The 15118-nt window shown below is 38.8% G+C and overlaps 1 protein-coding gene across 1 annotated transcript in view; it reads left to right on the forward strand.

The window, feature by feature from the left end:
* The window catches only part of Sos1 (SOS Ras/Rac guanine nucleotide exchange factor 1), a 92876-nt gene extending 79187 nt beyond the window's left edge, over window positions 1–13689 (forward strand). The window contains exons 20-22 of the mRNA XM_036170480.1: window positions 1232–1499; window positions 7951–8069; window positions 9034–13689. Coding sequence (XP_036026373.1) covers window positions 1232–1499; window positions 7951–8069; window positions 9034–9525 — 879 coding nt within the window. The 3' untranslated portion in view covers window positions 9526–13689. The remainder of the gene's footprint in view (window positions 1–1231; window positions 1500–7950; window positions 8070–9033) is intronic.
* The last annotated feature ends 1429 nt before the right edge of the window (window positions 13690–15118 follow it).

Raw genomic sequence — 15118 nt, forward strand, 5'->3', positions numbered from 1 at the left:
TATTTCAAAGGCATGGAATTTAAGAAGTTTATACTAATTTACTTAACAATAAATATATTTACTTGGGATTTTTTAAAGCAATGATTTATTAGAAATTTTAACCATGAGCCATTAGCCTTAGTAATGCAAAGTTTACACAATGATACTTTTAATGGTTCTTTTATTTTATAGTAATGTGCTAGTGCTTGGCCAAGTTTATGCTTGGTATTACTTCTCACTGATCTGAATATGTTCACTCACTCATAGAATCAAAAAGTAAATATAAATCATTTCTAAATGGTCATAATAAACTGTATAATGTTGTGACTCACAGCCAGATTTTTAACTCTAAACAGCTTCTAAACATAAACCTAATATGTATGCCGACTCTAGTGGGACACTGACGTCACTGTGAAGGGGTCATTCTGCAGGGAGAGCCCTAAAGTTAAAATATACAGAGGCTAAAGAAAATGCAGGCAACTCAGTCCACGTACAAGTAGGCCCATGTCCTAATGGGCTAATAGCATCGCTGTATTACAACACACAACTCATGATGAGTATCCTGACTTTTCCAACAAGATTTAATTGCCCCAAATAGTATGTTTTAAAAAATGGAATTTGCGGGGGACGGGGCTACAGTGCACACAGCCTTTAATCCCAGCACTTGGAAGGCCCAGGCTAGCCTGGTCTACAAAGTGAACTCTAGGGCAGCCAGGACTGTTACACAGAGAAACCCTGTCTCAAAAAACCAGACAACAACAACAAAAAGCCAAGGAATTGATGGGCGGTGGTGGCGCACACCTTTAATCCCAGCACTGGGAGGCAGAGGCAGGTGGATCTCTGTGAGTTCAAGGCCAGCCTGGTCTACAGATTGAGATCCAGGACAGGCTCTAAAACTACACGGAGAAACCCTGTCTCAAAAAACAAACAAAACAAACAAACAAAAAGGCCAGGAAATTATACAATGTATTTCAGAAAATTTTCCATCCCCCAAGATGCTACATTAACAAACATTCTGGTATTTATACTAAACTCATTTAAAAACACTCAGTTTCTAATGATTTACATAGCCAAATGTTCAGCAGAATGAAGTGATCATGCTGTAACCTGGGATACTCTGATCTGAATCATTGGGAAATTTTTGTATTAATAATTGATAGTTTTCCTAACTATTAGTTGAACAGAGAAAAACCTTCCTTCTACCCATGATGTTATAAGTATTGTGGTTTATTTTTGTTTTTGATGTCTATAGCCAAAAAAATACAGCTATCCCCTCAAATCCCCCGGTGTTCGTCCCTCAAACCCAAGACCAGGAACCATGAGGCACCCCACACCTCTGCAGCAGGAGCCAAGAAAAATTAGCTACAGTAGGATCCCCGAAAGTGAGACTGAAAGTACTGTGTCTGCACCCAATTCTCCAAGAACGCCGCTGACACCCCCTCCTGCGTCCTGCGCGTCTAGTACCACAGATGTGTGCAGTGTGTTTGATTCGGAACACTCAGTAAGCCCTTTCCACTCAAGTAAGTGCTCAGACTTGAAGTGCTTCAGAGCAGTGAAAAACCATCTCTGTGATCGTGTGTATGTTTGTATGCCTGTGAAAGTATACACACCCGCGATACCGGTTCAAAAGATATTCTAATTCTTTAAACCTAAACTCCAGCCACTTGGGGTTTTTCAAAGCTGCTGAAACAACACTCTAAATTTACCCAAATGCACCTCTCCTATCAAGACTATCAACTCTGTGGTTTGTTTTTAATTTTATTATTTTATGTGTATGTGTGTTTTGCCTGTGTGGGTGTCTATGCACTATGTGTATGCCTACAGGGACCAGAAAAGGGCATTAGGTTCCCTGAAGCAGGAGTTGAAGATGATTGGCTAGGAAGTGAACCCCAGTCCTATAGAAGAACAGCAAATACATTTAACCATTGAGCCATATCTCCAGCCCACAAAATGATTAATTTGAATATAAGGTACATCATCACTTCCCCACCAAATTCTGCATTAGCTTCTGATTTTACAGTATATAAAATTCCAATTCCTAGAAGACCCTTCCTCAAACTTCCTGTAGTATCCTGATAATATTTAGATCTGGTTGGTACTGTGAACAGCAGAGCTATACAGATCACATAATTACTGCTATATCATCAGTGTCCAACAGAAATATAAGAGCCATATGTAGGACTGTAAATGTCTAGTGCCACACTAGGAAAAGCAAACATAACTTAAAGAATGTTTTATTTAACCAAGTGTGTAAAAAATGATTTCAGCATGAAATCATACAAAAACTTATTTCAAAACATCTTATATTCTTGTTCAGAATATTTAAAATCCAGTGTGCATTTCCTATTCATAGCACATCTCAATTCAAACAAACCCAAGGATGCTCAGTAGTCACAGGCTTATCCGACTGACCCTCTATAAAGTACCATTCTCTTAGGTATTTCATCAAGAACTTTGCAGCTCCCCAACAACACGTTACCTTTTTACATCTGTTTATTGCTAGATCAATCTTTGAATCAATTCAACTTTAATCCTCTAATGAGTGTTTGCACCTGTTCTTCCCCTTGGCATTCACGGGTGCCAGCATCAGGGCAGCATCACATCACAATTGAGGCAGAACTGCAAAGCACCAACTTCTGCTTTAGGAATCCTGGTGTATCATTCCAAGTCTCATAACCTTCCTGATTCTTGATAAAATACTTTTTGCATGCCTTGTGGAACTTTAGGTTTCTTCTAACCCAGAAAAACTAACTAAAAATCTATAAATCTTTGCAAGTATATTATTTTGAGATTTGGGCCAGAATCCTGTGTAATGATTCCTAGTATGCATGCATCTGTAGTCAGCCAGTGGTGGATCTTGTCTTTATACCACATAACATGTGTTTACTGACAGTTTACTTGGCTTTATTTAGAGACTGGGGACCATGAAGTTACATTGTACACACACGTACACACACACACACACACACACACACACACACACACACACACACACACACACACACACACACACACACACACACGGGACCATGAAGTTACATTGTATACACACAGGACCATGAAGTTACATTGTACAAACACAGGACCATGAAGTTACATTGTATACATACAGGACCTGAAGTTACATTGTACACACACGGGACCATGAAGTTACATTGTACACATAGGAAGCGGTCAGATAAGGTCAAATAGACATGGAGTAAAAAATATATTTTATCCAACTCGACACTGCTCTTAACAACTAAAACAAAACCCACCATTTTCCTGTCTGTATGACTAAAATTCATTGTTAAATTACTAATAAATGACTATTTTATTATTCATTATTAAAATTTAGCTGTTTGCATCGTTTATTTCCATATTATAAGGATCCCCCAAATAATTAAATAATTGAATTATTGAAGACTTATGAGAACTATCAGTTGTGAATTCTGTTTTTCTTAATTTAAGTCACTAAAACTGGAAGAGGCGGGAAAACAGATAAACACATTTTCTCTAGTAGTGTTCAATCTAAGTGACTGGTCAAAAAAGAGGTCATCATTCTGACATGCTGTGTTCTGTTCCGTGGCATGGATCAGAAACTCAAGGTTATAGACAAAGAGGGGAGACTGTTCGAGGAATGATAAATAAAGCTTTGTAATCCTAAACTTCAGGATCTCTCGATTTCTTATCAAAAAGAAACTGTTACTCTTCCCTTTTCCCTTAGTAAGAACTGAAAAGAACTCATTTTGAAATAAAATAACTTAGGTTACTATAGATCTGTTCCCATGTTCAGCTAAACCATCCATTTCCTCTGTAGCCTATTTGTTTAGAGGTACCTACCTGCTTTGGACAAACACATTTAAGCTGTGGGGTTGCTCCCCACTGTGGGGTCCCAGAGGAAAGGGCTGCTGTACCTGCAGCCTGCTGTCACTCACTGTAGTAAAGTCAGCCCCATTACTGACGCTCCCAAAAGGCAAATGCTGACTAGCATTTATTGATTGTAATCTTCTTGAGGTTAATCTCTAAAGAAGTAGACTATTTCCTTTTTAAGAAAGTTAAGAGGCTGCAGACCTGGCTCCTGAGTTAAGAGCACTTGCTACTCTGGCTAGAGCACCTGCATTCAGTTCCAGTACCCACAAGGCAGCTCATAATCCGAAAACTAGTCACAAGGAACCTAATGCCCTCTTCTCTCCAACATGCACATACATGGTGTGCATGCACATACACAATTAAAATAAGCATTTAAAACAAAATAAAAGTGAGAAGTATGAAAGTAGATCGGTACTAAAGCTACATACTTCCCTTGACCTCTCCTCTAATTCCTCAGAAGTACTTTAAAGAAAATCAGAACAACAGCGTTTCCATCTACTTCTAGAAGACGCTAAATTGCTACTTAACTTACGCACATAAAAAGGAAACAATGTGATATGACACTGGCTTATGAAGGCAATCAAGTTAGCAAGAGTCATCATCCTCCTGACCCCAAACTGGAAGAATCTCCCAGATCAGCTGCGTTATTGCATATTGTATAAAAATAAGTGAGAGGCGGGCATGGAGAGTGGTTAAGAGCACTGGCTACTCTTCCAGAGGACCTGGGTTTGATTCCCAGCACCCACATGGCAGCTCACACCTGTCTGTAACCTCAGTTCCAGGGGGTCCTACACCCTCACAGAGACATACATTCAGGCAAAACATCCATGAACAGTAACAATAATAATAATAAAAGAAACTACAGAATTAAAAATAAAGTGAAGGGGAGGTCTGATTTTTTTTTTTTTTTTTTTTTTTTTTTAAATCAGGTCAGTGTGGTACTGTAAGCATTATTTTAGCCACTGGATTATTTTCTGTTCCATGTGTTGGTAATGAAGTAGTGTAGCAGCAATGATTTAGAACTAGCCTCAGTACTCTGTTTTCCTACATTTTAATGCAGTGCTTCTCAACTTGTGGATCAAGACCCCTTTCACAAACCTCCATCTCCAAAATAATGTTTACATTACAATTCCTAACAGCAAAATTACAGTTACAAAGTGACAACAAAAATTTATGGTTGGGGGTCACCACAAAATGAGGACCTGTATAAAGGGTTGCAGCGTTAGGAAAGGTGAGGATCACTGTTGTTTGTTTTCATTTTTTAATTTTTTTTTTCCGAGACAGGGTTTATCTGTGTAGCTTTGTGCCTTTTCTGGAACTCACTTGGTAGCCCAGGCTGGCCTTGAACTCACAGATCCGCCTGCCTCTGCCTCCCGAGTGCTGGGATTAAAGGCGTGCGCCACCACCCGCTCGGCAAGAACCGCTGTTATAATGTTTGTTTTGTTTTGTTTTTTATGTTTTAAGAAAAATTTAAGACTTAAATTAATCATTAATAACATTGTTAAATAAATTAATTAAGGCATTAACTTTTCTTAAAAGAATTAATATTTTTGAAATTAGGTATTCTGAATTTATCAAGGGATTTCCTAAATTAAAAAGTATGTAAGAATCAAACATACTGAATTCTTTCAGTGTTTATGAATATAAAAGCTTGTTTTAATATTCAAAACTCTGAATATTTTATAATGACAATATATGTTCCAAAAACATATTTTCAAAGCTGTATAATAATATTTGTCTGACACTCCCTTTAATCTCTAGTAAGTGATTTGAGTCTTCACCACTTGAATTGAGCTTTACAGTTTACAGCACCTTGGGGGGCAGGTGAGCTAGCTCAACAGGTTAAGATGCTTGCCACCAAACCTGACAAGCTACCTTCAAATCCTGGAGTCCTCACGGGGGAAGGAGAAAACTGACTCCTGCAAGCTGTGTCCTCTTCAAGGGAAAAAGTCTTCTAATAATAGAGCCTCAGATTGTTTCTAATGAATGTTTTTCATTTATATTATGACATTAAGTAGTAAGAAACTCATCAAAACCCTCAATATGATAGTAATTCCTTTTTTTTCTCAAAAAATATTAATGAGTTTTTCCTTAAAATATTTATGATGTTCTTTCAAACTAACACAGCATTATCATCATACATACATTTTTAGAGATGAGTTGAGAATATTCGTGGGAGAAAACAACTTTTTCTTGTTTCCTTTTTACAGGCGGCGATACTGTCTTTACCCAGGTTACACTGCCCTATGGCCCAAGTCAGTATATCTGATTTAATACTTAACCCCTGCTTTGACTTTGAAAAGCAGGCCGAGGGCCACCCTCCCTGTTGACTCTCCGTACCTGCCCCATCTTAGAAGTGAGGCTTCACCACTGCTCTCTTTTGACCATAAACAATTGCCTTGAATTTATATACTTTTCATGCTTTTTACAAAACCTTTTGTTCTTAAAAGAACCTATCAAATGAGCAGCTTCCACATATAACCACTTCTCTTTTCCAACTGTACAATTCTAAAGATACTTCCTTCTCAACTTTAAAAAAGAAGCAAGAGTCTGCATGCACAGTGGGGAAGGAAGCTGGCAGCTCTATGCACTGTCCAAATTACAGAGTACACTTAGCCTGCTGACAACATAGAGTGCAGGCAAATAACTCATTTAGCTTTAGAAGGACTACCTTTAATATAACTAGTTGCAAGTTCAAAATATTTAGGTAAAATCAAATTGCTTTCAGTTCTAAACTAAACTAACAATTCACCATAAATTCTACTATTTTTAGTTGTTTTAAACTAACAAATCAATGGCTTTACTCTTTGTACAAATAATTTCAAAATATATACAATAAAAAATACCAATTATAAGCTAAATATATTTTCTTAAGAAAGTAGGTGACCAAATGTTGGTCGTGGTCTGAGGAGATGCTCAGTGGCACAGTGTTTGCTATACAAGCATGAGGACCTGACTTTGGATCCCCTAAATCCACACAAAAGCTTGGCATAGTGTCACATGCTCAAAATGCCAGTGCTGGAAAGTTGGGGTGAGGGTCAGAGACAGACTAATCCCAGGAGCTCACTGGCCAGCCAGCCTAGCCAATCAGTGAGCTCCAGGCTGAGCGAGAGACCATGTCTCAAAAAATACAGAGGATAGTAATAGAGGAAGGCACCCAACATTGACTTCTGGCCTGCGCATGTGTGCGCCCACACACGCACACCAGCAGATATACACAGTGTTGACCGTTTGAATATAGGTGCACAAAGCCCTCTCTACATTCCGTAGGGTTATAATATCCGATGGCAAGTGTGAACATGATGCTTAAAGGGGTAAAAAGAGCCGCCAAGTACAGTTCTGAATGTTTAAATATGTTCCTATCTTTATAGTGTTTTAGACTAACAACAGGTATGGTGTCTTTCAAAGCATATTTACTCGCTAAATGTTCAGGAGATGGGTTCTAGTTTTCTTTACCTCTTGTATCATTTCATCAACTTCTTCAATCAGGTTTACTGAATCTTAGTGTAGTCCTGGTTTTGTTTGTTTGTTTTGTTTTGTTTTTTCAAGACAAGGTTTCTCTGTGTAGTTTTGCGCCTGAGTCAGGACTCAAGCAAAATGTGAACAGACCTTGAGGGCACCAGATTCTCTCCTGTACATCCTGTACAAGATGTTCCAATAGAACTGTCACGATCAGAAACTGTTCAGTCCAGCATAGCCCCTTGAGAGCAGTAAAGCTAGAGAAGAAGACGAACCTACCACAGTTTGACAAAACAACCACTCCAAAGGTCTTCAAATTACCTTTCAACAGAAATCTGAAAATTAGACCTAATAAAAATTCCAATTATAGACTAACAATGGTAATGTTACTTCGTTTAAGAAGCAGAATAATTATTTTAGATAGCTTTATCTTTTAAAAAAAATTGATAGGAAACTGCTGCATGCTTTTATAGCAGTTTATTTTAATAAATGGAAATGGTATCAGGTATTGGCTTATTAAACTGCTTTTGATACTTCAACAAACTATTTTTAGTCAATACAAGCAGTTTCCATCTAAGTCTTTTCAGGAGTAATAAATGAAATAAAAGTCCTATAATCAACGTTTTGTTTGTTTGCTTGTTTTAAAATAACACCCTACAGGATCCTCTTCAGTCTCATCTATCAGTTTAGTCAAGGGCACTGATGAAGTCCCTGTCCCCCCTCCTGTGCCCCCTCGAAGACGGCCAGAGTCTGCCCCAGCAGAATCCTCCCCGTCTAAGGTAAAGTGGACAGACACCTTGTTAGCTGCGCTCAGTTGTGTAGGTCAGGTCTGTTCTTACTGGGATAAGCTCAGAGTATCTGGGTTTAATAGTTTAAGGACTAAGTATAAATTTAGTGCGCCAGATGTTTGTTTCTTCTTATAAAGGGAGCTTTTGAGCATGCACACGAAACTCCTGTACGTTTATAGCTATGAGCATTATAAGGAAAAAACCAGATCTTAATCTACAAGGTAACAGTATCTTGATCTCATGCAGTTCTTTTATATTTTGCTTGTGAGCCTAGTCTTCAACAGCTAAAACATCTCTCCAGCCCTCATGCACTTCTTTTAAAACTTATGGGGGGCAGTGCGAGTGCAGCATGGAGTTTGTGTGAAGGTACCCATAAATGAAACCACACTGGGCATCTGCTGAAACCACTCTCTGAGCCAAATAAGAAGAAACTTAAATTCTAGGTTAGAAGAGATCCTAAAGACTTATGCTAACTAAATTTCCTACTGGTTTATCATTTGTTTTATTTTGACAGTTATCAATTTATTTGGTCTTAAGCTATCCAGCGAACAGAAGTACCAGGATAAGTCAAGACCTTGTAGATTTCATGAAACATTAATACAGTACATTTAAAGCTTAATAATTAGGGCTATGGTAGTTCATTTGCCTAATGTGTACACTGCCAAAAAAACTAATGAATAATTTATGCTAAATCAGAAATCACAGTGCATTGTATGATAGGCAGCCAGTAGTAAACAACAAACTTTTTACTTAATCTTGACAAAATTGGGTTGTTGGTTTTTTTCCTCTAAGAATGTGTAGAACATCTCAATACATATGATAAAACTCCCTGTTCTATACACACACAGTGTTCTGCCACTAATGTGTCTGAAAATTCCAAGTTAATTCTTAATATATTTATAGCATTTTTCAGATTAAGTTATTAACACACGTTCTATTCTTTTTCATTTGTTAGATTATGTCTAAGCACTTGGACAGCCCCCCAGCTATTCCTCCGAGGCAACCCACATCAAAAGCCTATTCACCAAGATATTCACTGTCAGATCGGACCTCTGTGTCAGACCCTCCGGAAAGTCCTCCCTTGTTACCACCACGAGAACCTGTGAGGACACCTGACGTTTTCTCAAGCTCACCATTACATCTCCAGCCCCCCCCTTTGGGCAAAAAGAGTGATCATGGCAATGCCTTCTTCCCAAATAGCCCTTCCCCCTTTACACCACCACCTCCTCAAACCCCTTCTCCTCATGGCACGAGACGGCATCTGCCATCACCACCGCTGACACAGGAAGTGGACCTCCACTCCATTGCTGGGCCTCCTATTCCTCCACGACAAAGCACTTCTCAGCTGATCCCCAAACTTCCTCCAAAAACTTACAAGAGGGAGCACACACACCCATCCATGCACAGAGACGGACCACCACTGCTGGAGAATGCCCATTCTTCCTGAGTTCCTCTGTACCGGAACGTACAGTTTCCTAGCCCCAAATCCATTGCTGGCAATGGATGCACTGAACATGCCAGCACTGAGGAGTTCAGATGAGAACTCCAAACACTAATGACTCGACTTCAAGATGTAGTATAAGACAATGAATTTTAACCTATACGTAATTACAAAGTAAGACGGTAGTCCAGCTTAGAATGTGGAGACTGATCTAGAGGAACTGGACAACTGATTGCACCTGGAAATCACGTGAAGGGACTCTTCTGGCCAATAGGCAAGAGTCCTCACTTTGTGAAGTAATCTTTATCATTAAAGGGATGGAAAACAGTCTAATGTCTGATAGGCCCATATGTTGACAGTTTTTGTAATTCAAAATATGCACTTTTAAAAAAATCTTCAACAGGGATCTTCTCCTTCTTTGTTTTCCTTTGCTTTACTCTTCTACTTTAGAATATTTTCGTAAAAATCATTCAGAGGACTGTGAGAAAAGGCTGTGGTACCTGACCTTGTTGAAATCAAGGCCAGCACTGTGCTACAGTCCTGTTTACAGATTATTACAGTGAATTGAATGGGTACCGAGGCTTCACCAAAGAGGTACTTTTTGTTATTGTTATTATTTTAAGAATAATTATACCAGTTTTAAGAACATTCCCTACCTACCCCCACTCACAAACAAAATGTGGTGTTGCCTTCCAACAAGAAATGTCATGTCATTACCATGACGGAAGAAGAACTTCTTAAAAATGTAACTGTCAAGCATACTATTCACACTTAGGAGACTGTCCCTCTATGCTAGACTGGCACCCCCCTCTCCCCTTGTCCCACAGGAGTTTACTGGTAACATATGTCCTGGCTCGTGGCTGTCCCTCTACCATACTACAGAAATACAGGCACCCAATGTGAAAAGGAGCATTCTCTGGGCCTCACTGACGCCATCCATGTTTTACTAATAGTTGAGTAGTCGGCGTACTTAGATTACCTTGCATTGCCTAAATCATGTGTGTCTAGTGAATGTTATATAATATACCTGACAGGTCTGCTTTATTTAATTAAATAAAGATAAACTACTTTGTTTGGCTGGCATATATTAAATTATTATATGGAGAAAATGATTGATTCTTATTTCTTTGGGTTGAAAAATATACAAACACTAAGCATAAAAGCACATGTTGTACACCTGGGTGTCTAGTTCTTACAGAATAATCTGAAGTTGGAGTTTGGTATATAGGGAAATACTAGCTTAAAATGGGATGGGCATCTTTTAAGCAGAACCTTGCAGATTTTTTTAATTTCTTGAGCAACCATATTTGTTGATGTTTATCATTCTACTTGGCTTAAGGTCTTTGGTTCCATCAGAGCTACTCCTTAGAGAATGTCTACCTGCGTCATTAGTGTCACGTGTTTTATTCCCGAAGCCTTGCACTGCTCTTCTGAGTCTAACAAATACTGTGACTGAAATGCATGCAACTTGAATAGAAAAGCTGTATTGTCTATCTCCACTGTGTCTGTGCACTGTGTAGTATTCCATTCTTAGACAGTCACCAATTCATCAGTATGTGCATGTGTCCTCAATAATGAAGCAGCGTTTCAATAACTGTGTTAACTATGCTGCATCATGGTGGAAACTTAGTACAATAATTTCTTGTGATATTTATTAGAGCATTAAGTGGACATCTCAATAGTACAGTGTGTAGTTTTCTAAGAAGAAAGGACGCTAATTGCATCATCATTAAGCAGTCTTCCTTATTGTGTCTTGTTTATTTGTTAGAGTTGAATCTTTTTCACTTAGTGTGTGTATCATTCCTATATGGTAGCCATTTCTCTTTGTAAAATGTCTTCTCTCTTAAAAGCGTCCTCAAAACTTCATTTCAAATCCCTTCTTAGATGCAAAGGGTCCACAAGACCATTCATTGAACAAATGACCATTCATTCAACAAAAGTAGTAGCTAGGCCTACTTAACTAATGCTGCTCCATACGATTGTAATGACATCCCCAAATCTCCATGACTTATTAGACCTGCCTAACTGTCCCTAGAATTTCCCATGGCTTACTGATTACCCCATCCCTACTTCAAATGAGAACCTAAGAAAAGCAACATTAGAACCCATTCAGTATCTCTCTGGCAATTGTCGCCTTCAACAGGGTGATGACCCCTTTCACTCTGCTTGAGCCAACAAAGGAGGGAACGCTCAGATTGGGACTTAATTCTATTCTCCCAGTAGGAACTATTTTCTACCGACAGTTCTAGTGGACCACTTCACCATGCAGCCATTTTGAATGCATCATGATATTTTTATTCTCAAATATGACATTTGGGCAAAAATAGGTGCTGGAACGGTGATTTTAAAGTTCTCATTGGATGCCCTAAGGTGAAGGTGAGAGAGCTGTATCCTTGGTTATAACTAAAATGTCCATTTTGGGGAACAAGAAGCGGCAGAAGGCAAATGCCCCATCACAGAATTGCATCTGAATCCAGGACATTGTGAGGCAGCCAGGGCGGCAAACTTGCTTAACTCCATCCACAAGTGTGGGACATTTCCTCCAGAAAACAGTGTCAGCAAATGTTTGCTTACCCTTGTCTCACAAAGTAAAGGGAGTTTCTCTTGATGGGCTCATCACCAATAACAGATGTTTTTCACAGCTAAGCACTTTAAAAACAGAACAGACAAGTGCATGTTCTAAATTTATTAAAAGACAGTCTGTCTATTCTTTCTACACTTTCAAATGTATTACTAATGACAATCAAAGTCTGCCTAATTAAAATTTCTTGCTTAAATAAAGGCTGTTAGGCATCAAACTGAGTTTAGTAGGTTACTATTCTCTGACTCAAGGATGTTTGGACTGAGTTGAGCCAAGAGTATGCCAAATAAACACAATCAGCGGAACATTCTGCTAAAGTACTATTTAAGTTGGAGGCTATACCATGATTCCAAATTCTTCCTTAATGCAAACCCAAAGTAGTATTTGTCATAATGATCATGTAGTTAAATTTTGCTCACATGTTATTTCCTTATCTTAATATAATGGCCTAAATTAGGGGTATTTAGTGGCTCAGGAAGATAAATGGAGATGTTGTCCCAGCTAGAGTGCATACAGAGGAAAACCTTTCTTATCCTCTCTTCAGATTCAAAACCAAGGCAAGCACTTATTTCCCGGTATGCTGCTGCTCAGCAGGCTGACATGCTCTAACCATCTCTATCATGTCATTCTTGTGCAGGTGCAGGTTCTGTGTATTGCACATCAATCTTTACCAGTAAATACACATCACGAGGTTCCTGTCAATTTGGCTGAAAGAATTATGCAGTAAAATGCAAAGGAAAAGGATGGCTTTATTCAATTTTTTTTTTCATTTGAAACAGTACTAACTTTTAAAATGATTTCATAGTCCCTTATACATGAGCCAGTGAGGTATTCTGTGTTCTAATTAAGAACAACAACAAAAAAAAAAATCATGAAGTCTACATGATAAATCTAAACAAAAACTTGTAAGTTTCATGCCTTATTTTCCTTTTTTGACGCCATAAAGTGCATTTTCTGTCAACTGTGAGCAAACTTCCCTTTTGCCTTTAATAAAAATAGTGCATTAAGTAGCCAGTTGCTGAAAAATTATAAAGCAAGTTAGCTAAAGGTGGGTCACATTGGATTACCACTCAACAAACCAAGATATACAAAAGATGCAAGTTATATGTGGTGTGGCTTAGAGTGCACCCATGTCTGATGCATGCCACTTTCAGTAGCTGCCAAATGTGCCTTTAATTAAGAACATCTCTAATTTTTTTTTTTTTCAGATCAAGTCAGCATTTGGGGGCGGGATTCGGGCAGGGAACTTGGGGGCGCAAATATCTGGTGAAACCGCCAGAGAATTTGTTTGTCAAAGTGACATGTATAATTTTAGTTGAGATGTATCTGTGTAGATATGTGTATTTGCCTTTGTTTAGTAGCACGGTTATTTGCTAAAATAATTGTCAAAATGCTGTCAGTCTTACTGTGACGTGAGGATGAAGTGTGGTCTACACAGCTAACGGCCTCTGTACCTAACCATGTTGGTAGGGATCTTTGTACTCTATGTGCAGCAGTATTTGCTCTGTGTTAAAAGTGAAAATAATGGCTGTTATTTTTCTGGCATTATTAAGATAAATTGAAAAATAATAAAGAAAATGCCTTATGTAGCCCACAGTGTATTGTTTTTGCATGCATTTACTTTAGAGAGCAGTATTTTGAAGTTGTTAGTGATTCTAATTTAGCGTATACCTTTCATATAGAAATATTTTACGTTTTATCATAGTCTTCCTCTGAGGACACTATTTCCGGTAACAAGTTAAAATGGACACAGTAAGTTTAGTGTCGGATCCTATTATTGTAACAGGGAGGCTTGGGATAGAAATTAGTAATACGGCCTTTGAGTATTCACAGGATGAAGTTTCAGAGGACAATTATCTTTCTAAAAGAACGTGCTTGGGTGTTTGGCACGAAAAGAGCTTAAGGCAACTAAAGAACTGTGCAAATATAGGCTCACTCAAGGTGTAACATCAAACAAAAACACTCAAAGAGTCAGTCCATTTATTTTTAAATAGAGGTAAGCCAGACCCGGTGGTACTGGTCTTGATACTCAGGAGACGGATGATTAAAAGTTTGTGGTATGCCTGGGCCACAGTGAGTTCAAGGCCATCCCAGCACCTAGCTCCGAATACAAAAGGAGGTGGGTTGTAGCTCAGTGGTAGAGGCTTTCCTAGCATGTGTGAGGCCCTAGTTTCATCCCCTGGACCACAAAAAAAGAAAAGAAAGAAACAAGGCAAGTGAGGATTAGGCAAAATGTCAGCTTGTGACTGGGACTAAGACTGTTCCTTTGGGGGAATGCCATTAGGGATGCTGAAAATGCTGATTCCCAGCATGCCCCGGGCCTTGCCACTAAGCTAAATCCCCAGCCCCAAAGATTGATTGATTGATTCATTCATTCATTCATTCATTCATTTATTATGTACACAGAAGAGGGTGCCAGATTTCATTACAAATGGTTGTGAGCCACCATGTGGTTGTGGGAATTGAACTCAGGACCTCTGGAAGAGCAGTTGGTGTTCTTAACCACTAAGCCATCTCTCCAGCATCCCCCTCCAGCATGCATTATTGAATGTACTCTAGGTAATCAGGTTTACTAACTGTAAGTAAGTAATACACTGAAATTAGAGATTTAGATTTTGCTCTTCAAATGTTAATTCTGAACGTTAACCAAGAGATTCACCTTTTTACTTTATCATCAAAAAAAGTAAATGCTAGGTTATCACAGAGGAGGGCACTTAGGTCCTCCTGAGTCTGCCTTTTCCCACCTTTGACAGAATACAATTTCAGAAAAGCAGTTTAGGGCCATGCTAATCTTCTGGGACCTTTGAGAATTAGTGGAGGCAAGAAAAACTACCAACTGTTTAGGAGCTGGTTTCTCTCCCTGAGCAACTGTGATGGAAGATTCACTGTGACAGGACAAGCAGGTGCTGAGGGCAGGCCTGTTGACCCTGCTCCTGCTACTGAGTACACCAATGAATTTCTCATAATACAAGGGCTTGCAGGAACCCCAAGGTGATGTGGCTACAGCACAGCCCCTTT

Source organism: Onychomys torridus, chromosome 21 (assembly GCF_903995425.1).
Source record: "Onychomys torridus chromosome 21, mOncTor1.1, whole genome shotgun sequence".
Lineage (NCBI taxonomy): Eukaryota > Metazoa > Chordata > Mammalia > Rodentia > Cricetidae > Onychomys > Onychomys torridus.